The sequence below is a fragment of the Pristiophorus japonicus genome, chromosome 3 (genome assembly GCF_044704955.1).
Source record: "Pristiophorus japonicus isolate sPriJap1 chromosome 3, sPriJap1.hap1, whole genome shotgun sequence".
In the NCBI taxonomy this organism is placed as follows: Eukaryota; Metazoa; Chordata; class Chondrichthyes; family Pristiophoridae; genus Pristiophorus; species Pristiophorus japonicus.
This window is the reverse complement of record NC_091979.1, coordinates 123,013,386-123,038,621: the sequence shown is the minus strand read 5'-3', so window position 1 is coordinate 123,038,621 and position 25,236 is coordinate 123,013,386. Positions and strand designations below refer to the sequence as shown.

At 46.2% G+C, this 25,236-nt stretch overlaps 1 protein-coding gene across 1 annotated transcript in view; it reads left to right on the top strand.

Moving 5' to 3' along the window:
* Positions 1 to 391: 391 nt before the first annotated feature.
* The window catches only part of pjvk (pejvakin), a 47,214-nt gene continuing 22,369 nt past the window's right edge, over positions 392 to 25,236 (top strand). The window contains exons 1-3 of the mRNA XM_070874795.1: positions 392 to 602; positions 11,259 to 11,454; positions 13,116 to 13,257. Coding sequence (XP_070730896.1) covers positions 392 to 602; positions 11,259 to 11,454; positions 13,116 to 13,257 — 549 coding nt within the window. The remainder of the gene's footprint in view (positions 603 to 11,258; positions 11,455 to 13,115; positions 13,258 to 25,236) is intronic.

The window sequence follows — 25,236 nt, the reverse complement described above, 5'->3', positions numbered from 1 at the left end:
ACATCCCTGGAATGAATAAAATAAAACACTATTAAAGATATTTCAGTATTAATCGTGATGTACACTTAAAACTATGTGCGATTAAAAATTACTTTGTTTTCCTACTTCAGCCTGAAATCATCATTAGATAATTAGAATAAACTTGTGACTGCAAGGGATAGTGTCACAAACACCCCTATCAGGTTAACAGCTTGTTTATTATTTATACACTTGAGCTCAACTTAAGTGCACAGAGGGAAGTTTCACTAAAATGGCTGACAACAATTTCAACGTTACTATAGGTTCAGTATTTTTTGATTCCCTGCAATAGTTTGATTTTTTAGAATTCCAGAATCTAATTTCTATTGTGAAACAACTGCAACAGACAAGATAAGGATTTTGTTGGTAAGGGATGTTTGCTGCAGCTACAAAGAACTTTGTGAAGCAGGTTGGAGATGCAGGCAGACTGAAACCTGTTCCAGGGCTGAGTGAGGCTGACAGATATCAGCCACTCAGTCTAGTCACAAAAAGGAAAAAATCCTTCTTCTGGAAGAAAAAGAAATATAGCTCCACACCATTCACCCTGAAGGATATTCTTGTTGGAGAAAAAGAGGTTTCCGCTGGTAACGTATTTATTTTATCTATGTGCAAATTGTTTTTTACTGCTTTGCAGGAAACTGCATCAATAAAATGAAATGATTTTAGGACTAATTAAACTGCTCTATTCAGTGACCTAAAAAAAATAGTGATTTTGTAATATGTTTGTAAATTTATTATTAAGAACATAAGATATGATATAAGGATGAAAAGGCTGGGTCTATTTTCCCTTGAAGAAAGAAGGCTGAGGGGGTGACCTAATAGAGGTCTTTAAAATTATGAAAGGTTTTGATAGAGTGGATACAGAAAGAATAGGGTCAAAATTGCCCCTTTTATCAATGACCATTAACACCTCCAGGAGGCGGTAACGAGGCGCAAAATAGAATTCGCCCGGACATGGCACAAAAATCGCTCCCAGGGAATTGGGCAGGGGTTTTGCGGCGATGCTACAAGGTAGCGCCCCATTCTCGCTGGTAGCGCCCCGCTCTGCTGCACGCGACGATGATGATGTCTTGGCTGTGCGCATCGCCCCGATACCAGCCCGGAAATGAAATTGTCCCGCACAACCTACCTTAGCACCTAGCGATGACAACGACAGCTTGAGCTGTCGAGTTGCAGTCGGGGAAGTGGGATGAGAAGATGGGATAAAGATACCGTTGTTGCCCCCAGTGGGCTCGACGCCTCCACCGGCCACAGCAACCACCACCTGCGGGCCAATGAGCCACAGCACTCGCTCCTCCAGGTCCGAAAGCTGGCACAATTCAGTTTCCCTCCCTCCAGTCTGCTGCCGCTCCAACCTGCTGTGTGCCATCTTGGCCTGCAAAAGAAAGGAACGTGTGTGAGTAAGAGTCCAGTTATGTATGTGGAAGATATGCCTGCCGTGGTTAAATAGCTGTGAATGCAGGCAAGGCATGAAATGAGGCTGTGACTGTGAATAGGCGGGTTAAGTGTTGGTTTGCAGACTGACGCTCAGAGGCTGGTATGTAAGAGTTGTGGAAACATGTACTCACCTTGACCACTCGAGTGAGGTCATTGAATTTCTTGCGGCATTGTGTAGGGCTTCTATTCACGACAGTGCTAGCTGACACCTCCGCAGCCACCTCTGCCCACATGGCCTAAAAATCTGTGGAGTTGGCTTTCTCCCAGGTGGAGGGAACAGTGCCTCCCTCCTTCTCTCCACTGCCCCTACCAATGTCTGCAATGCCAAGTCAATGAATCGAGTGGCCCTTTCATGAGGTCTTGGAGCAGGCCTCGCAGACCTTCCTTGCAGCTCTCAGTCAATTGCAGAAGTGATGAAAATGACCAGGTGCTGCCTTAAACGACATCCCCTTTCAGAAATGGAATGAACAGCAGGCTGATTATCACTGAATGAAAGTCACCTGAAATTGGGTGCTGGTATTAGCACACCGAGGCCTCAGATACCACCTCGCCCGAAAAGTGCCCAATTTCCCACAATTTTGCAGCCCATTTCGCTGGGCACTTAGTGATCAAACAGATAAAACTTAAACGCCCCAAACGCAGCGCTACCCAATTTTGCCCCCAATGTTTCCACTTGTGGGGAAGAGCATAACTAGAGGCCATCAATATAAGGTAGTCACCAAGAAATCCAATAGGAAATTCAGAAGAAACTTCTTTACCCAAGTAGTAGTGAGAATGTGGAACTCTCTACCACAGGGAGAGGCTGAAGCGAATACTATAGATGCATTTAAGGGGTGGTTAGATATGCATGTGAGAAAGAAGGGAATAGAGGGTTATGTTGATAGATTTAGATGAAGAAAGATGGGAGGAAGCTCGATCGGCATGGACTAGTTGGACCGAATGGCCTGTTTCTGTGCCGTATGTCCTATGTAATCCTATATAATCCTATGTAATATGAATCTTACTTGTTCCATAGTGAGTACATTTCTGTGTAGGTTATTCAGAGTGTCGGTCCTAGATTAATCGGGACAGATTCACATTACGCCTGTTTTCCGGGTAGAAAGTGAGGGCCCAGACATCCAATTTAGGGGGTCAACTTCCTATGCCTGAAATGTGTCAGAAACACATTTGAGGCCATTTTGGTTCGGTGCTGATATCAGTTTAAAACTAGCGTTAGGCCCCTTGAAGATGCTAATAAGGAACATCAGCAACAGTTGTAGAACCTGTCATGTATATAACCATCATGCAACGGTGACCTTCATGTAACTGTAACCTTCATGCAACTCCTGTACACTGTACTTATACCCTAGAAATGCACACCCTGACCACAGGGGGTGAACTTGTGGGAGACACTCCTCACCTGGGTTTACAGGTATAAAAGGAGAGATCCCACCCAGGGTTAGCACTCCTTGGTCCTGGGAATAAAGGTGAATATCATGTAGTGACTGTGTCTGCAGTACATGCCTCGTGTGAATTTGTGGTAAGGTGCAGGGACACCACATTTGGCGTCAAGAAACGGGAATCACCAAGCCACGAGGATGGCCATCGGTAGCACAGAGGAACGTTACTGTGTGGGTGAGGACTGGGACAAATTCATGGAGAGACTCCAGCAGAACTTTGTCACGACGGACTGGCTGGGAGCGGCAGCGCTTGACAAGCCGAGGACGCATCTACTGACCAGCTGCGAGCCACAGACGTGTGCACTGATGAAAGACCTGCTCGCACCCCAAAAGCCAGCGGACAAGTCCTTTGAAGAGCTCAGCCAGCTGATCAGTGAGCATCTCAAGCCGGCGAGTAGCGTACACATGGCCCGGCACTGGTTCTACACACACCGGCGTTGGGAGGGACAATACATCTCAGACTTCGTGCGGACCTGCGGCGCTTGGCCAGTCTCTGTAAGTTCACAGACGCCTGCAGGGGGGAGGTGTGAAGGGATTTCTTCATTGAGGGCATTAATCATGCCGGGATATTCAGGAAGCTCATAGAGATAAAGGACTTGACTTTAGAAGGGGCGGCATTGATAGCTCAGACCTTCAGAGCAGGGGAAGAGGAGACCAAGCTAATTTACGCGCGCAGCCCTGGTCCCAACGTGGCGATGGACCAGGGAGTTAACATGGTGAACGCGGCTCGGGATCCCGCAGGCAGGCAAGGGCATTTCGAAACCGCCCAGGCAGCAACAGACTCTAGGGTGGGCCCGCAACAAGGACAATTGAAAGGGGATCGGCAATTCACGCCATCACGAGGAACAATGCGTCCCGTGATGGGACCATTAACACCCACCATCAGAGTGCTTAGAAACAACCAAATGGGCAATCAGAGAGGAATGCCTGGTAACAGTCCTTTTGTTAACAACAATCTCAGCTCATGCTGGAGGTGCGGAGGTAGACATACTGCGAAAAGCTGCAGGTTTCAGCAATATACCTGTAGCAATGGACACTTGGCCAGGATGTGCAAAAAGGTTGTAGCGAGGCTAATCTGTGAGACAGAGGAACCAGACGAGGGTCTGCAATGCAGGATGATGCCTGGGGAAAACCATGGATGCTAAAGTTCAGCGGGTTCATGTGGCTGACGTCCACAGCTCATACACTAAAACGCCACCGATGATGATGAAAGTTTTATTGAATGCCATCCCGGTGCACATGGAGCTGGATACGGGAGCTAGCCAGTCACTTATGAGCGCCCTACAACTTGAGAGACTATGACCACACAGAGCTAGCAGGCCCAAACTGGAACGCATTGACACGCAGCTACGGACGTACACCAAAGAAATCATCCCAGTGCTAGGCAGTGCAAACTTGGTGGTAACACATAATGGATCACAGAACCAGCTGCCACTCTGGATTGTCCCGGGAAATGGCCCGCGCTCTTGGGGAGGAGTTGGCGAGCCAAGATGAATTGGAAATGGGGGGATGTGCACGCCATTTCATCTGTGGAGCGAAGTTCATACTCATAGGTCCTGCAAAAATTCGGGTCACTGTTTCAACCCTGTTCAAGGAACATTCAAGGAAACTAAAGTAGTGATACGCATCACTCCGGACGCCAGACCAGTGCACCACAAAGCCAGAGCGGTGCCATATGTGATGCGTGAGAAAATTGAAAGTGAATTGGACAGGCTGCTCAGAGAGGGCTGTTGAATTCAGCGACTGGGAAAGTCCCATCGTTCCTGTCCTTAAAGCAGATGGCTCGGTCAGGATTTGTGGCAACTACAAAGTCACCATCAACCGAGTGTCGCTGCAAGACCAATACCCGCTCCTGAGAGTGGAGGACCTATTTGCCACACTGGCAGGTGGCAAGCTGTTCACGAAGCTGGACCTCACTTCGGCCTACATGACTCAGGAACTGGCTGAAGAATCCAAGCTTCTGACCACCATCACAACGCACAAGGGATTATTTATCTACAACAGGTGTCCATTTGGCATTCGTTCGGCGGCAGCTATCTTCCAGAGAAACATGGAAAGCTTGCTCAAATCCATTCCTGGAACAATCGTATTCCAAGACAACATCCTTATAACGGGTCGAGACACCGAGGAACACCTCCACAACCTGGAGGAGGTGCTACGCCGACTGGACCGTGTAGGCTTGCGGCTGAAAAAGGCCGAGTGTGTGTTTTTGGCCCCAGAGGTCGAGTTTTTGGGCAGGAGGGTTGCCACAGACGGGATCCGGCCCACTGAATCAAAAACGGAGGCAATCCGCCGGGAGCCAAGGCCCGGCAACACGTCGGAGTTGCGATCATTCCTGGGACTTTTGAAATATTTCGGGAACTTTCTGCCGAACTTAAGCACATTGTTGGAGCCGTTACACATGCTCCTGCGTAAATGTTGTGAATGGTTTTGGGGGGACTGTCAAGAATGGGCTTTCAATAAGGCGAGTAACCTGCTGTGTTCTAACAAACTGTTGACTTTGTATGACCCCTATAAAAAACTGGTTTTAACGTGCGATGCATCAACCGACGGGGTTGGGTGTGTGTTGCAGCAGGGTAATGATGACAGCCGACTCCAACCGGCGGCTTATGCCTCCAGGTCACTCTCCCAGGCAGAGCGTGGATACAGCATGGTCAAAAAGGAAGCACTTGCGTGTGTTTATGGTGTGAAAAAGATGCACCAGTACCTTTTCGGTAGACGGTTTTGCTAGAAATGGACCACAAGCCGTTAACATCCCTGTTGTCCAACAGCAAGACTGTCAATGCCAATGCGTCAGCTCGTATACAGCAATGGGCTCTCACGCTGGCTGCGTATGACTATACCATACGGCACCGGCCGGGCACCGAAAATTGCGCTGACACGCTCAGCAGGCTCCCACTGGCCACCACTGAGGGGACGTCGGAGCAAAGCGCTGAGATGGTCATAGCCATTGAGGCTTTTGACAAAGCAGGCTCCCCCATCACATCCTGCCAGATCAAACTCTGGACCAACAGAGACCCCCTCCTATCCATGATAAAGAAATGTGTTCTGACTGGGGATTGGGCGCCCGCACACGGGGCATGCCCCGAGGAGGTCAGACCATTTCAGAGATGGATGGATGAGCTCTCCATCCAAGCCAACTGCCTGCTATGGAGCAGCCGGGTAGTCATGCCCCAGAAAGGAAGGGAAGCGTTCATCAGGGAACTCCACAGCGAGTACTCTGGCATCGTGTTAATGAAGGCCATTGCCCGGTCACATGTATGGTGGCCGGGGATTAATTCAGACCTGGAACACTGGGTTTGCAGGTGCACGACATGTGCCCAGCTGGTCAATGCCCCAAGGAGGCCCCACTCAGCCCGTGGCCCTGGCCCACCAGGCCATGGTCACGTATTCACGTAAACTATGCGGGCCCGTTCATGGGGAAAATGTTTCTGATCGTTGTCAATGCATACTCGAAATGGATCAAATGCATATTAAACTCGTGCACGACATCCACCACCGTGGAGAGTCTGCGTATGGTTTTCGCGACCCATGGCTTGTTAGACATCCTGGTCAGCGACAATGGCCCATGTTTCACCAGCCATGAATTCCAGGAGTTTATGTCGGGCAATGGTATCAAACACGTCCGGATAGCGTCATTCAAGCCGGCTTCCAATGGCCAGGTGGAACGTGTGGTCCAAGTCATAAAACAGGGCATGCTACGCATCCAAGGACCCTCCCTTCAGTACCGCCTAGCGCGCCTCCTGCTGGCCTACAGGTCCTGCCCGCACTCGCGCACGGGAGTCCCGCCAGCGGAACTCCTCATGAAATGCATGCTTAAAACGCGGCTGTCCCTCATTCACCCAGCCCTGGCAGACATTGTTGAGGGCAAGCGCCAGTTCCAAACCAAGTTACATGATCGAAACTCAAGGGGGAGGTGTATAGAAATGGATGACCCGGTATTTGTTCTTAACCATGCTTTGGGACCCAAGTGGCTTGAGGGCACAGTAATCGGCAAAGAAGGGAATAGGGTCATCGTGGTCAGACTAAACAATGGGCAGATATGCCGCAAACACTTGGACCAAGTAAAGAAAAGGTTCAGCATAGACACGGAGGAACCTGAAGAAGAGCATGAGATGTCACCGACACCACTGCCAGTGGATGAGCAACAAGGACAGTCCACAGCATGCACAGTCCCTGCGGCCAGCCCAGACAGGCCGGAATCACCTCAGGTGACAGAGATGCATGCCAAGGCTCAGCCACCAGAGCTCCAACTGCGGTGCTCCACGCAAGAGCATCGACCACCTGAAAGACTTAACCTTTGACACAAAAAGACGTAAGGGGGAAGGTGATGTCATGTATGTAACCATCATGCAACGGTAACCTTCATGTAACTGTAACCTTCATGCAACTCCTGTACACTGTGCTTATACCCTGGAAATGCACACCCTGACCACAGGGGGTGAACTTGTGGGAGACACTCCTCATCTGGGTTTCCAGGTATAAAAGGGGAGGTCCCATTCAGGGTCAGCACTCCTTGGTCCTGGGAATAAAGGTTAAGGTCACGTAGTGACTGTGTCTCCAGTACATGCCTCGTGTGAATTTGTGGTAAGGTGCAGGGACACCACAGAATCCCTTTCCTAAATTGGTCAAGAACTAGGCGGAACTTTCCCCACGCAAGATCCGACTAGTTTTTGCAGCTCTACGGTGACCTAGCTAACGGTCCTTAAAGGGACTGCTTGAGGCCGCTAAAGAACAAGTACGTTTTTGGCTTTAAACCTTTTTAAAACTTAACTTAATGTAGAGCGAGGCAGAGCAGGATGCTTCTCCTGCCTGCACAACATTGCTGCCAGCCTTTGCTTGCTCCTTTCCCAATCACCTGCCCCCCCTCTCAGGACTTATCAGAGAGCCGCTGCCAGGGTCGCAGCTGCCTGACATTCATTCTCACTTGCACAGTGTGTTGCCCGGGCATGCACAGTTGACGTCTTATTAAAATGAGGCCCAGTATTTATCAGGCCTACCTGTTCCGATAGGGTTGAACTAATTTCCATTGCATCTTGTCTTAGATCTACTCGGTTTACTGTCCTGTTACAGAAATCTATGCACAATTCTATGTCATAGCAAGAGTTACAAGAGCTCCGCCTCACTCCACATTAAGGTCAATTTTAAAAAGGTTTAAAGCCAAAAAGGTACTTGTTCTTTAGTGGCCTCAAGCAGTCCCTTTAAGGACCGTTAGCTAGGTCACTGTAGAGCTGCAAAAACTAGTCGGATCTTGCGTGGGGAAAGCTTCGCCTAGTTCTTGACCAATTTAGGAAAGGGGTTCTCCAACTGGTGCTGAGGAAGGACGTTCTTGCTATTGAGGGAGTGCAGCGATGGTTCACCAGGCTGATTCTCGGGATGGCAAGACTGACATATGAGGAGAGACTGGATCGACTGGGCCTGTATTCACTGGAGTTTAGAAGGATGAGAGGGGATCTCATAGAAACATATAAAATTCTGACTGGCTGGACAGGTTAGATGCAGGAAGAATGTTCCCAATGTTGGGGAAGTCCAGGACCAGGGGACACAGTCTAAGGATAAGGAGTAAGCCATTTAGGACTGAGATGAGGAGAAACTTCTTCACTCAGAGCTTTGTTAACCTGTGGAATTCCCTGCCGCAGAGAGTTGTTGATGCCAGTTCATTGGATATATTCAAGAGGGAGTTAGATGTGGCCCTTGCTGCTAAAGGGATCAAGGGGTATGGAGAGAAAGCAGGAAAGGGGTACTGAAGTGATGATCAGCCATGATCTTATTGAATGGTGGTGCAGGCTCGAAGGGCCGAATGGCCGACTCCTGCATCTATTTTCTATGTTTCTATGTAGTTTGAAAATAATTTTGCAAGGGATATCAAAATCAACACAAATTTTTTTTACAATTATATTAGGAAAAAGAGTGTGGTCAGGAGCAATGTGGGCCTCTTGAAAACTGATAATAGTGATATTGTAAATGAAAATAAAGAAATGGCAGACATGTAGAATAATTACTTTGCATCAGTATTTATAGTCGAGGAAGAGAATAGCATGCCGGACATTCCAAGAAAACTAATAATGAATCAGGGATGGGGCTCACCAAAAGTAATGTAAGAAAAAAACAGTAATTAAACAAATAATGGCACTAAAGAGTAACAAATCCCCAGGACCAGATGGTTTCCATCCCAGGGTTTTAATGGAAGTAGGTGAGCACATTGCAGATGCCCTAACTATAATCTTGCAAAGCTGTCTTGATGTGAGAACCGTTCCTTTAGATTGGAAAATTGCGCATGTCACTCCGCTATTTAAGAATGGTGAGAGAGGGTAACCAGGGAATTATAGATCTGTTGTCGGGAAATTACTAGAGTCTATAATTAAGTATAGAGTGACTGGACACCAGGGAAATTTTCAGCTGATCAGAGAGCCAGCATGGATTTGAAAAAGGTAGGTCATACCCGACGAATCTGATTGAATTTTTTGAAGAGGTGATTAAAGTAGTGGACAGGGAAATGTTTAAGGATGATATTCCAGAAGGCATTTGATAAAGTCTCCCATAAAAGACTGTTAGCTAAAGTTGAAGCTCATGGAATTGAAGACAAATTATTGACATGGATAGGGAATTGGCTAAGCTGCAGGAGACAGAGAGTAGGGATAATGGACAGGTACTCTAATTGGCACGATGTGACTAGTGGTGTCCCGTAGAGATCTGTGTTGGGGCCTCAACTATTCACCGTATTTATTAATGACTTAAATGATAGAATATAAATGACATATCCAAGCTTGTTGATGACACAAAGATAGGCAGCATTGTAAACAGTGTAGATGGAAGCATAAAGGGGGTACTGAGGAAATGATCAGCCATGATCTTATTGAAAGGCGGTGCAGGCTCGAAGGGCCGAATGGCCTACTCCTGCACCTATTTTCTATGTTTCTATAACATTACAAATGGGCAAAACTGTGGTAAATGGATCTCAATATAGGTAAATGTGAGGTCATCCACTTTGGACCGAAAAAGGATAGTAGAGAGTACTTTCTAAATGGTGAAAAGCTGAAAGAGGGAAGGTCAAAAGAGATTTAGAGGTCCATGCAATGCTCCCTATAAGCCGCGTACCTCTCTGCCGGTCCCGTGCAGGCCAGGGCCAGCTTTTTCAATGTATAGTTTCACGCATGCGCAAAACTGTGAATGGGCCACACAGCCCCTTAAAGGGGCCATGCTCGCAAAAAAAAGAGGGAAAATTGGGTCCATGTACACAGATCATTAAAATATATTGGACAGGTACATAAACTAACCAAAAAAAGACTAATGAAATGCTGGTCTTTATATCAAGAAGTCTGTAATACTAGGGGTAGAAGTTATGCTGCAGCTATACAAAGCACTGGAGTACGGTGAACATTTCTGGACAGCACACCTTAGGAAGGATATGTTGAGCTTGGAGGGACTGCAGTGTAAATTTACCAGAATGGTACTTGGACTCCAAGGGTTAACTTACTAGGAGAGATTACACAAACTAGGATTGTATTCTTTGGAATTTAGCAGGTTAAGGGTGGATTTGACCAAAGTTTCCAAGACATTAAGGCGAATGGATAGAGTAGATAGAGAGAAACTATTTTCGCTGGTTGGGGATTCTAGGACTAGGGGGCTTGGTCTAAAAATTAGAGCTAGTCCTTCCAGGAGTGAAGTTAGGAAACACTTCCACACGTAAAGCGTGGTAGTAGTTTGGAACTCTCATCCGCAAGCGGCAATTAATGCAAGGTCAATTGTTAATTTTAAATTAAATTAAAAGATTGATAGATTTTTGTTAACTAAAGGTATTAAGGAATATGAGGCAAAGGCGTGTATATGGAGTTAGGTCACAGATCAGCCATGATTCATTGAATGGCGGAACAGGCTCAAGGGGCTAAATGGCCTATTTCTGTTCCTATGTTCCTGAAATTATTTCTCTTAGATATATTTTATGAATACGTTGTTGGCTCAGCACTTCCTTTATATCCCAGGCATTACGTTTCATTGTAGGGACATTACAGTGAGGGTTTTTTATTAATTAATTGAGTATCATTTTTTTTAAAGTTAATATAGGCTATATTTATGATCTCAAAATTGCAGAATACTATTTATCTTTTATTGTAGAAATCTTACTTATTAACATTCATTAGGTTTTGTCACCTTCTTAACCAATTTGATAGCAATCAATTTGATTATCATAATAAGGGATTATTATTTTATTTGGAATAATAAGTAATCTAGTTCTGAGTTTCATATACTGAGTTGCATCAGTAAATTACAACATATATGTGCTAACATAAATGTGAATTTATGCTGAAAATATTACCAGTAAAGATAACAAAAGTAATCAGGCATTTATTTCCTATTTAATAGGCGTCTCTTCATATCAGCTGCTCAATTATGAAGATAAGTCAGATGTTTCCCTAAGTGGGAAGCTCGGAAATCATATTGTTCATGATGTTGGATTTAACATTGATGGATCAGATTCTGTGGCAGTGAAAGCTTCATTTGGAATAGTAACAAAACATGAGGTAGAGGTTCCAATACTCCTCAGGGAGATCATTAACAGGTAATTCTGTCATTTTCCAAATATTTTAGTGTTACTATTTTAAAACGTGTTTAACTTGTTAGTTATCAAAACATCATAAATAATTCTTAAATGGATTTATATTATAGAAACAATGAGGGCAACAATTGATGCATCATAAATGATAAAACTTTAAAAGGAGTAGAGCAGCAGCAACACTTAGGGATTCAAATTTAAAAATGGAAGGACAAGTTGATAAGCTGAGATATGGGATCCTTGGTTATATAGAAAGGGGCATTGGGTACAAAAGCAAACAGGTGATGTCAAACCTATACAAATCATTCATTAGGCTTAAGTTATATTATTGGCCTGGATTTTGTGGTCAGCGGTAAAGGGACTGCTCTCACTGCTGACCTCGAAGAAAGAGGTCCCCAAAGATTTAGTGGTCTCTGTGGTATTGATTTCCCCTATTATGATGTCAGTTTCAATATGGCATCATCTATAGGGGATCTGTGGTGTCCAACTACAGTAATGTCATCAAGCAGGTTGAGCAGCCTATCAGATTGAAGAATTTTCACAGATAGCAAACCAGGAAGTAAAAAGTACTATTATCATTCAGTTTTTAATAATTTTACAGAAAGCAAAATAAAGATTGGAACATACACATGGGTTTCAGCTAAAAGATTAAATATCATAAACAAACTTAAAAAAAATTTAAATAATGTTTTATTATTTTAAAAATCTTTGGAATTTGTAGGGAATGACACTCCACAATTATAAGATTCGTTTTTCAGGGCCAGAGAGATTGTTCAGCAATAATTATTACTTAATGCACCATTAAAATCTCAGTAACACCTCATTCAATAAGGGTTAACTTTTTCATTGGTTTTTACAGCGAGAATAGTGCGTAAAAAGTTTACGTTCATGTCAAATCACTGATTCTGTGTTGATTGCATCTATGAAGACTGTAACAGCATACCTTGTGGAGGAGCAGGGTATCACTGACAGCAACTTCCAAATTTCCGCATTGAACTGCACATGTGCGGACGCCAGAAGTTGCCGTCAGTTTTCCACAGTAATGACAGTGAGCGCTGACAGTTTCATCATCATTAAAACCACAAATTCCTAGCCATTGTGTTATATTGCACGAAGATTCACCAGGATGATACCAAGAATGAGCGACTTCAGTTACGAGGAGTGACTCGAGAAACTGAAACTCTTTTCAACTGAGCAGAGAAGATTAAGAGGGGATCTGATAGAACTGTACAAAATAATGAAGAGTTTTGATAAGATGAATAGGGAAAATCTATTTCCAATCGTCAGTGAGTTAAGAACTGGAGGGCAAGAAGATGTTTATTACACAGAGGGAAGCTAAGGCCTGTAATGCTCTACCAGAAATAATGATGAAAAAAAATTCCATAATCATTTTTAAAAAGGAAGTGGCTAAATGTTTGAAAAAGAAAAATTATATGGGCTATATTTATATATTCATTGCAGAATACTATTCATCTTTTATTATAGAAATCCTAATTCTTATTTAAATTTAAGGGTATGGGGAAAGGGCGAAGAAATGGGAGTAAGTGGGTGGCTAGCACAGGCATGATGGACTGAATAGCTTCATTTGTACTATAAAATTCCATGATTTTTGATTTCTAGCTCCTCCTCTATTTGTAAGTAGACTAAACTCTTTGATATCTCCCCAGAAAAATTGACGTGGAACATTGCCTTGTTCGACAGCTCAAAGAAGGTCAGCGTGCTGTACTGTGTGTTGTCATGGAGAGCATCCGCACAACTCGGCAATGCTCACTCACTGTGCATGCAGGCATGAGAGGAAAAACAATGAGGGTAAGTCTCCATATACTTCTCTTCCATTATAGATAATGATGTGCTTGATACAAGAATTTAATTACGTAGAGTTAATTCATTTCAAGTAATTCCAGTTATATCCCCAAATTTAAATTAAATGTTGTTTACACTGCTTTTATAAGTGGCGTACCAAATATATAATAACAAAGGGCAAATTTAAGCATCAATTTATCTATTTGTGAGGCAGACACAAATAACTAATATTACTAGCTCGTCTCCTGTGACATTTCTCACTATCATTAAAAATGACGTACTTTGTCTTTCTGCAAATTTATTTTTGTTTCACCCACTTTAATCCTTTCCCTCTCCCTCTTTGTTTATGTTTGTCCTTCACCCTGCCTGCTCCCCACGTCCTCTCTCTGTATACCTTTTTACACTTTCTTTGTTGTCCTCCCTGAATTTTTCTATTTGTCTCAGACTGTCTTTCTCCTTCTTTCTATAATGTTCTCCTTTCCTTTGCACTTCTATACATCTCTCACATTCACTCTCTGACACTGTTCACTTTACTCATTTCCTCAATTACTATCTTCTTTATATAACAATAGTGGCTGCACTTCAAAGAAATTTACTACATGTGAAGTGCTTTAGGATGTTCTTAGAGACATTGAGAGTAGAATTGACTTCAGTGCAAAGAAAATCGGCGGGGTGTATGAAGGGCGGCCGATCCAGTCAGTCATAGCCGTTTTACACCCGCTGCTGAAGTTGAATTTCATTCCCATAAAGCGTTCAACAAATACAAATTCTTGTATCTGTTTTTTTAAAGCCCGGAGCTTGTAGCAAGATAATTGTCAGCATGGATAGTGAGGCTGAGTGTTCATTCGAATGTTGCTCCAACATATATGGGTGAGAGATGAACTGGAGATTGCGAGGGGGTGGAGGCAGGGAATGAAGAGTCAGAGCCTGCTGTTGGGAGAATCATAGGAAAGTACAGGACTGGAAGAGACTCTGCAGTCTATCTCTCTACTCCCACAAACTACTAACTCTCGATCACCCATTCGCTGAAATTGCTATCCAATTCTCCCTTAAGTTTTTTTCACACTTCCCTGGGAAGTTCATTCCACATGTTCACCACCCTCTGTGTACTTAAAGCTAAACTGTTTGCACATCTTCCTTCTAAATTTGAGCCTGTATCTCTTGGTTCTAGAGTTTATGGCACTCTCGAGCTTATCAGGATTCCACTTATCCATTGCTTTCAGAATTCTGAATCTGTCAATATTGTCTCCCATCAGTCTTCTCTTCTCCTTATTGAAGTGCTGCTCTGCATTTGGCTGCATAAGTGCCTTGTATAGATTCATCAGTAGATAGTGAGATCTGTGTTTGATCCCTCTGGCTATAAATCCCAAGATCCTGTTAACTTGGAATGGGCCAGTTGTTGGGATAGGGGAGTGGGGTGTGTGGAACTGGCATTGAGAGGATGTGGAAGATATAGGTGAGATAATATACTATGTACAATTAAGATCATTTGTATGATTATTTAATTGCTGGTTTGTATTATATTTATATTTTGATTTATTCTGCTGTAATTATATTAAAACTTAATGAGGATGTAATTAGCAGAGTACATAAAGGGAAACCAGTGGATGTAATTTAATTTGAATTTCCAAAAGGCATTCGATAAGGTGCCAAATAAAAGATTGCTACGCAAAATAATAGTTCATGGGGTTGGGAGTAATACATTAGCATGGATAGAGGATTGGTTAACGGACAGAAAAGTGAGTGAAAATAAACAGTTGGCAGGGCAATAAAGTGGCAGATGGAGTATAATGTGGGGAAATGTGAGGTTATTCACTTTGGTCGGAAGAATAGGAAAAACAGAATATTTTTTAAATGGTGAGAAACTATTAAATGTTGGACTTCAGAGAGATTTAGATGCCCTCGCAGAGGAAACACAGAGTGTTAGTATGCAGATACAGCAAATAATTAGGAAGGCATATGGGGCGAGACTTCTCATTTTTTGCATGCTTAACACAACTTAACTTCCATTTTACCGCTGAAGTGACGTATAAGGCCCATATATCGCCCAGTTAGCCACAAAGTGGAAACTGACGGGCATTTTTCAGAAACTTATCGCCGAGCAATGTCTGCAATGTACTTATGAATGACTCCACGAAGCAATGTGTTGTACTCAAACTGTAGTGACCTTGGTCCTTTATTCGTAACTCCAGAGTGAGGCACAAGCATGGTGGGCAGCCTTTTATACTGGGCCCTGCACACCTATGCAGGTGACCCTCAGGTCTCCCACCACAGTGCCCTCTGGTGGACAGCCTCTCGCACAGGGGCAGAAAACCCCGGTCTCCACCAATTGCACCCTTAAGTGGTGCTAGCATAGTATGTACACAGTGTAAACCTTACTGATAGTACATCAGGTAACAAGTCTCCATCTTATGCAACTATACAGTGACTACACAGAGAGTATATCTATTGTCTGCATATATAACATCACTCTCCCCCAAGTCCTTTGTGCTGATTAACTTTGCTCTGGCTTAGCTCTCCACAGAATTAAGTGCCAATAGCTCTTACACCTTGGCTGTGCTTTGGCTTGGCTCTCTCCCTTTTAACCCTCCAAGTCCTTTTGCCACAACGCTGGGTAACAGTTACCAGTTTAGATGGTTAACGATGATGCAGTGGCGGTTCCAGTGGGTTCTGGGTGTGATCCATGTGTGTGTCCATGGCTACGTACATCTATTCCCCCGCCCCCCCCCACAGCGAGATCATGCAGCAGGCCCATTACATTAACATACAGGATCAGACACAGTGCCAGTACAAAGAAAGGAAATTACAGTTTGTATCGTGACACCCTGGTTCAGTGACTTACATTCGTTACGTTTTGCAGTCGTGCGTCAGGATTGGGTAGATTGCTTTCATGGTTCAGTCATAGTAAGTACTGAGGTAGCAGTACAGATATGCGAGGAAACAGGTTCCAGACCAACCGGATGGGTCCTAGTCATCTGATAGCGGCGCTGCGCCCCCTGCTAGCGGGGTGGGCTTGGTTCGCTCACCTAGCCAGGACTCCGGGCCTTTGCTGTTGCCTAGTGGTGGGCAGAGCCACAAATGTGTGTGGCCTCCCTGTCCTCCTTTAAGGGCTGCAGAGTCTTCTGCCTGCTCTCTAACTGTGTTGGGAACCTGGCTGTTCCAGGTTCCGTTTGGGGAACTCGTTGTTTCTGAACTTTCGCTCCCGGACATGGCCGAGGTAGCGACTGGGTCTGGCGCTGTGCCGTCTCCAACCGAGTAGTGGGCAACGGTGGCTGACTGCGCGTATTGGCGCCATTTTCGTTTTCAGATCCGTGGCGAATAGTGCCATCAGGTGCCTGCAGCATGAGATAGACCAGGGGCAAGGTATCAGGATCGGTGCCTTCACACTCCTGAGGTCGCTGGCCTATAACTTGAGGGGACACCTGGGGCAGGGCATCAGGATCAGCGCCTTTACCCTCCCAAATTCGCACGCTTGCTACTTTTGGGACATTCCGTTCCCGACATCTCGCAACAACATTTTGTTCTTTACATTAGGACTGGTACCAACATCTCGCAACAACATTTTGTTCACAATCTTAATCGGTTCGTTACATTGATTGCCATGCATATAATGTCTCTTTAAGTTCAGTTGGTTGCAGGTCTCCTTTGACAGAACCTGCTGGCTTTACCCAAATCAAATCCTTTGTGAGACACCACGTATTATTCCCTCAGCGTTGCACCTCGTGATATGGCCGCCGCCATTTTTTTTTTCAGCCACGCTGCACCTCGCTGCAGCAGGGACGCCATCTTGCCTCTGTCCTCGAGGTCGATTGCCTTGAACCTTCTCTCCCGCGATTTTGCCACAAAAGCTGGAAGAGTGCCTGTGAATTCGATCTTCCTCCTCAGGAGTCCTGCCAGGAAGGTACTTTTAGGTCATTCCGGTTAGATCATTGCCACGCAGTCATGATGGATGGTCTGTGGCTCAGGTGCTGCGCTGATCTGTTCTCTGGTGCCTGGCCCAAGCGAAGGTGAGGTTTTGCTCTGCCTCTGAGCACAGGAGACATCGATTGCTGGAGTGAAGAGGTCTTCCCATTTCCATTGGATCTTCCCCATTCACCTTCTTTCGAGTAGCATTGGACCATCACCTGCAACAATCCACAGAGGTAACTTGTGCGCCACGCCATTATGCATGACACTTACATCCGCACTACCGAGGACTGGGATCAGCTCCTTGGTGTAGGTGCGCAACTTTTCCTGTCCTAGAACCAGCTCGGGTCATTTTTCATTGCATAGCCTCTCAAAGGCATCCTGGCTCATCACTGACTGGCTCGCTCCCGTGTCCACTAACATGAAGACTGGAACACCACTCATCTTCACTGGAGGACAATCGGTGGTGCAGGCATACACTCCATACAATTCTGCCGAATGATATTTAAAGGGTTGACGGTGGATAGGCAATGGAAAACATTTAAAGATCACATGGATGAACTTCAATAATTGTACATCCCTGTCTGGAGTAAAAATAAAATGGGGAAGGTGGCTCAACCGTGGCTAACAAGGGAAATTAAGGATAGTGTTAAATCCAAGGAGGAAGCATATAAATTGGCCAGAAAAAGCAGCAAACCTGAGGACTGGGAGAAATTTAGAATTCAGCAGAGGAGGACAAAGGGTTTAATTAGGAGGGGGAAAATAGAGTATGAGAGGAAACTTGCTGGGAACATAAAAACTGACTGCAAAAGCTTCTATAGAGATGTGAAGAGAAAAAGATTAATGAAGTCAAATGTAGGTCCCTTGCAGTCAGATTCAGGTGAATTTATAATGGGGATCAAAGAAATGGCAGACCAATGGTACAAATTCACGAAGGAAGACACAAATAAGCTTCCGGAAATACTAGGGACCGAGGGTCTAGTGAGGAGGAGGAACTGAAGGAATTCCTTATTAGGTGGGAAATTGTGTAAGGGAAATTGATGGGATTGAAGGCCAATAAATCCCCGGAGCCTGACAGTCTGCATTCCAGAGTACTTAAGGAAGTGGCCCTAGAAATAGTGCATGCATTGGTGATCATTTTCCAACAGTCTGTCAACTCTGGATCAGTTCCTATGGACTGGAGGGTAGCTAATGTAACACTACTTCTTAAAAAAGGAGGAAGAGAGAAAACGGGTAATTATACACCAGTTAGCCTGACATCAGTAGTGGGGAAAATGTTGGAATCAATTATTAAAGATGAAATAGCAGCACATTTGGAAAGCAGTGATGGGATCGGTCCAAGTCAGCATGGATTTATGAAAGGGAAATCATGCTTGACAAATCTTCTGGAATTTTTTGAGGATGTAACTGGTAGAGTGGACAAGGGAGAACCAGTGGATGTGGTGTATTTGGACTTTCAAAAGGCTTTTGACAAGGTCCCACACAAGAGATTGGTATGCAAAATTAAAGCACATGGTATTGGGGGTAATGTACTGATGTGGATAGAGAACTGGTTGGCAGACAGGAAGCAGAGAGACGGGATAAACGGATCCTTTTCAGAATGGCAGGCAGTGACTAGTGGGGTGCCACAGGGCTCAGTGCTGGGACCCCAGCTACTTACAATATACATTAATGATTTAGATGAAGGAATTGTGTGTAATATCTCCAAGTTTGCAGATGACACTAAGCTGGGTGGCGGTCTGAGCTGTGAGGAGGATGCTAAGAGGCTGCAGGGTGACTTGGACAGGTTAGGTGAGTGGGAAAATGCATGGCAGATGCAGCATAACGTCGATAAATGTGAGGTTATGCACTTTGGTGGCAAAAACACGAAGGCAGAATTTTATCTGAATGGTGGCAGATTAGAAAAAGGGGAAGTGCAACGAGATCTGAGTGTCATTGGACATCAGTCATTGAAAGTTGGCATGCAAATACAGCAGGTGGTGAAGAAGGCAAATGGTATGTTGGCCTTCATAGCTAGGGGATTTGAGTATAGGAGCAGGGAGGTCTCACTGCAGTTGTACAGGGCTTTGGTGAGGCCTCACCTGGAATATTGTGTTCAGTTTTGGTTTCCTAATCTGAGGAAGGACGTTCTTGTTATTGAGGGAGTGCAGCGAAGGCTCACCAGACTGATTCCTTGGATGGCAGGACTCACATATGAGGAGAGACTGGATTGACTTGGCCTGTATTCATTGGAGTTTAGAAGGATGAGAGGGATCTCATAGAAACATATAAAATTCTGACGGGACTGGACAGGTTAGATGCAGGAACAATGTTCCCGATGTTGGGGAAGTCCAGAACCAGAGGACACAGTCTAAGGATAAGGAGTAAGCCATTTAGAACTGAGATGAGGAGAAACTTCTTCACACAGAGAGTTGTTAACCTGTGGAATTCTCTACCGCAGAGAGTTGTTGATGCCAGTTCATTGGATATATTCAAGAGGGAGTTAGATATGGCCCTTACGGCTAAAGAGATCAAGGGGTATGGAGAGAAAGCAGGAAAGGGGTACTCAGGTAAATGATCAGCCATGATCTTATTGAATGGTGGTGCAGGCTCAAAGGGCCGAATGGCCTACTCCTGCACCTATTTTCTATGTTCTATGTTTCTTCTTGGGGCTGAGCTGCCTCTCTGGCCAAATCATCATACTCCCTGTGGTGTCCCTGCACCATACTACAAACTCACACGAGGCATGTACTGCAGACACAGTCACTACATGACCTTAACCTTTATTCACAGGACCAAGGAGTGCTGACCCTGGGTGGGACCTCCCCTTTTATACCTGGAAACCCAGGTGAGGAGTGTCTCCCACAAGTTCACCCCCTGTGGTCAGGGTGTGCATTTCTAGGGTATAAGCACAGTGTACAGGAGTTGCATGAAGGTTACAGTTACATGAAGATTACCGTTGCATGATGGTTACATACATGACATCACCTTCCCCCTTGCGTCTTTTTGTGTCAAAGGTTAAGTCTTTCAGGTGGTCGACGCTCTCTCGTGGAGCGCCACAGTTGCAGCTCTGGGGGCTGAGCCTTGGCATGCGTCTCTGTCACCTGAGGTGATTCCAGCCTGTCCGGGCTGGCCGCAGCGACCGTGCATGCTGTGGATTGTCCTCGTTGCTCGTCCACTGGCAGTGGTGAGGGTGACATCTCATGCTCTTCTTCAGGATCCTCTGTGTCTATGCTGAACCTTTTCTTTACTTGGTCCAAGTGATTGCGGCATATCTGCCCATTATTCAGTCTGACCACTATGACCCTATTCCCTTCTTTGCCAATTACTGTGCCCTCAAGCCACTTGGGTCCCAAAGCATGGTTAAGAAAAAATACAGCGTCATCCATTTCTATACACCTTCCCCTTGAGTTTCAATCATGGAACTCGGTTTGGGACTGGCGCTTGCCCTCAACAATGTCTGCCAGGGCTGGGTGAATGAGGGTCAGCCGCGTTTTTAAGCGTGCGTTTCATGAGGAGTTCCGCTGGCGGGACTCCTGTGAGCGAGTGCGGGCAGGACCTGTAGGCCAGCAGGAAGCGCGATAGGCGGTGCTGAAGGGAGGGTCCTTGGATGCGTAGCATGCCCTATTTTATGACTTAGACCGCACGTTCCGCCTGGCCATTGGAAGCCGGCTTGAACGGCGCTGTCCAGACGTATTTGATACCATTGCCCGACATGAACTCCTGGAATTCATGGTTGGTGAAACACAGGCCATTATCGCTGACCAGGATGTCCGGCAAGCCGTGGGTCGCGAAAACCGTACGCAGACTCTCCACTGTGATGGATGTCCTGCACGAGTTTAATATGATGCACTCGATCTATTTCGAGTATGCATCGACAACGATCAGAAACATTTTCCCCATGAACGGGCCCGCATAGTCTACGTGAATGGGTGACCATGGCCTGGTGGGCCAGGGCCACGGGCTGAGTGGGGCCTTCATGGGGGCATTGCCCAGTTGGGCACACGTCATGCACCTGCGAACCCAGTGTTCCAGGTCTGAGTCAATCCCCGGCCACCATACATGTGACCAGGCAATGGCCTTCATTAACACGATGCCAGGGTGCTCACTGTGGAGTTCCCTGATGAACGCTTCCCTTCCTTTCTGGGGCATAACTATCCGGCTGCTCCATAGCAGGCAGTCGGCTTGGATGGAGAGCTCATCCATCCATCTCTGAAATGGTCTGACCTCCTCGGGGCATGCCCCGTGTACGGGCGCCCAATCCTCAGTCAGAACACATTTCTTTATCATGGATAGGATGGGGTCTCTGTTGGTCCAGAGTTTGATCTGGCGGGCTGTGATGGGGGAGCCTGCGGTGTCAAAAGCCTCAACGGCCATGACCATCTCAGCGCTTTGCTCCGCTGCCCTCTCAGTGGTGGCCAGTGGGAGCCTGCTGAGTGCATCAGCGAAATTTTCGGTGCCTGGCCGGTGCCGTATGGTGTAGTCATACACAGCCAGGATGAGAGCCCATCACTGTATGCGAGCTGACGCATTGGCATTGACAGCCTTGCTGTCGGACAACAGGGATGTTAATGGCTTGTGGTCTGTCTCTAGCTCGAACCGTCTACCGAAAAGGTACTGGTGCATCTTTTTCACACAGTAAACACAAGCGAGTGCTTCCTTCTCGACCATGCCTTATCCACGCTCTGCCTGGGAGAGCAACCTGGAGGCATAAGCCACCGGTTGGAGTCGGCCGTCATTGTTACCCTGCTGCAACACACACCCAGCCCCGTCGGACGATGCATCGCACGTTAAAACCAGTTTTTTACAGGGGTCATACAAAGCCAACAATTTGTTAGAACACAGCAGGTTCCTCGCCTTATTGAAAGCCCATTCTTCACAGTCCCCCCAAAGCCATTCACAACCTTTACGCAGGAGCATGTGTAACGGCTCCAACAATGTGCTTAAGTTCGGCAGAAAGTTCCCGAAATAGTTCAAAAGTCGCAGGAATGATCGCAACTCCGACGTGTCACCAGGCCTGGGCGTCCGGCAGATCACCTCCGTTTTTGATTCGGTGGGCCCGGATCCCGTCTGTGGCAACCCTCCTGCCTAAAAACTCGACCTCTGGGGCCAAAAACACACTCTTGGCCTTTTTCAGCCGCAAGCCTACCCGGTCCAGTCAGCGTAGCACCTCCTCCAGGTTGTGGAGGTGTTCCTCGGTGTCTCGACCCATTATAAAGATGTCGTCTTGGAATACGATTGTTCCAGGAATGGATTTGAGCAAGCTTTCCATGTTCTGCTGAAAGATAGCTGCCGCCGAACGAATGCCAAACGGACACCTGTTGTAGATAAATAATCCCTTGTGCGTCGTGAAGGTGGTCAGAAGCTTGGATTCATCAGCCAGTTCCTGAGTCATGTAGGCCGAAGTGAGGTCCAGCTTCGTGAACAACTTGCCACCTGCCAGCGTGGCAAAAAGGTCCTCCGCCCTCGGGAGCAGGTATTGGTCTTGCAGCGACACTCTGTTGATGGTGGCTTTGTAGTCGTCACAAATCCTGACCGAGCCATCTGCTTTAAGGACAGGAACGATGGGACTTGCCCAGTCGCTGAATTCAACGGCCGAAATTATGCCCCCTCTGAGCAGCCTGTCCAATTCACTTTCAATTTTCTCACGCATCATATACGGCGCCGCTCTGGCTCCTCTGCTAGACGGTGAGTCGTATTTCTTTTACACATACGTTGGAGGTGGCCCTTTGTGTTACAGGCTTTGCATACGTACTCAGCAAACTGACACTGGTGAGTCCTATGGTTTCCTCTGCAATGCTAGCATGGAACTACTCAATTAGCACCCCTCGGTGGACACTGAGTTCGGGAACTCTGAGGTCTGAGCTCTCTGCCCTGGGCAGAGCCACGTTCTACAGTCTTGCCTGTGAAAGGTACCATTCTGTGTACAGTACTTACCGGGTTTGAGTCCATGGGATGAATAATTTGCTTGGTGCTGCAGCTCGAGGTCATGAACGCCTGACTGATGCTGATGGCCTTCTGCAGGTTCACTGTGGTGTCGACAGATAATAGCTTGTGAAGGAGGCCCTCGTGGCCAATTCCCATAAAGAAGATGTCTCACAATGCTTCGTTGAGGTGCGTGTCGAAATCACATGGTGCCACAAGTCTCCTGAGGTCGGCAGCATATTTGGAAATCACCTGGCTTTAAGGTCTGCGGTGAGTGTAGAATCTGTGCCTGGCCATGAGGATGCTCTGTTTTTGTTTTAGTTGGTCGCAAATTAGTTCAGTCAGCTTATTGGATGTCTTATCCTTGGCCTTCGTAGGTGCCAGAAAGTCCCTGACAAGGCGGTAGACCTTGGGCCCATACTGTTCAGCAGTATAGCCTTGCGCTTCTCCGCCAATGTGTCTGTCTCCCCTGCCAGGTTGTTTGCCACGAAATATTGCTCGAGCCTTTCCATGAAGGCATCCCAATCATCACCCTCTGCGAGGTCTTTTAGTGTGCCAAAGGTAGCCATAATTGCGTGAAAGTCTGTATTCTCGTCGCCAGTTGTTATGTATGTAATGTACTTATGAATGGCTCCACGAGGCAATGTGTTGTACTCAAACTGTAGTGACCTTGGTCCTTTATTCATAACTCCAGAGTGAGGCACAAGCATGGTGGGCAGCCTTTTATACTGGGCCCTGCACACCTATGCAGGTGACCCTCAGGTCTCCCACCGCAGTGCCCTCTGGTGGACAGCCTCTGTCACAAGGGCAGGAAACCCCAGTCTCCACCAGATGCACCCTCTAGTGGTGCCAGAAGAGTATGTACAAAATGTAAAGCTTATTGATAGTACATCAGGTAACAAGTCTCCATCTTATGCAACTATACAGTGAGTACACAGAGAGTGTATCTATAGTCTGCATATATAACAGTTATTTTCCCTGTGTGCGTAATGCCAGGAAAAAATAATACCGCCCGCCCACGTTTTTTGGACAGAATCATCAGAATGGGAAAAATCAATGCCCATAATATCGCCCAGCGTTACTTTCCGCACGGTTCAATAATACTGTCCGCCCATTTTTTCTTGTCGTAAAGAGCACATTTGGCAAAAGTAATGCCCAGGAGATCGCCCGCCGTCACTTTCATCACCTCGCATACACATCGCCCACAATATCGCTCAGCCAATAAACTGCCCGGAAAAAGTGGAACTGTTCTGAACTAAAGCCAGCGTTGTGGCAGCCATTCAAAAGGCTGCTTCAACTTCGGGGGAGTTTGCATTGACTCGGGAGTTCTTCTCAGGTGAAGTGACCATCTCAACAGACATATTTTCAGACTCTGGACTATTGGAGGTTTACTCTAGGTATATTTTAGTGAGGAAATTATTGCTTCTGATCAATCGCTATTATACTTTCATTGCAATGGGGCCAGCCATTTCTCAGCCTGCATCGATTAATATGCAGATGCTGCAGAGTGCAGATGGCTCAATGTGTGATGCACATCATTATGTCCCCAATTTAAGACGTGCAAGAATGAGGAGGGTGGGCCAGACCATACACACCCCACACGTACAGGGAAAAGAGGTCTTACCTCGACGTGTCCATCCACACTTGCCTTCGGAAACTGCGTTTCCACAAGGTGGTGATCAATAAAATATGTGAGCTCATTAGGCCACATATGCAGCCTGCCATCAGGACATCAGTGTCGGTCGAGGTCAAGGTCACCGCGGCACTGTCTTTCTACACGTCCGGTTCCTTTCGGGCCTCCGGGCCGAGATTTGCTCTTTGTCTCATCATGCCACCCATCACTGCATTAGACAGGTCACAGAGGCCCTGTACGTGAGAAGGATGGATGTTATCAACTTCCCCATGACCACGGAGGCTCAGACTGACAGGGCTGGAGCATTCTACCACATTGCTAAGTTCCCCAGGGTGCAGGGAGTAATACAGTGTACTCACATCGCCGTGCGGCCACGTTCTCAGGACCTGGAGCTTTTTCGTAACAGAAAAGGATTTCACTCCCTGAAGATCCAACTAGTTGTCGACCACAACCAGATCATAATGGCAGTGAATACCAAATGTCGGGGCACCTTCGATGAGACTCACATCCTGCATGAGAGTGCTGTCTCTGACATGTTTAAG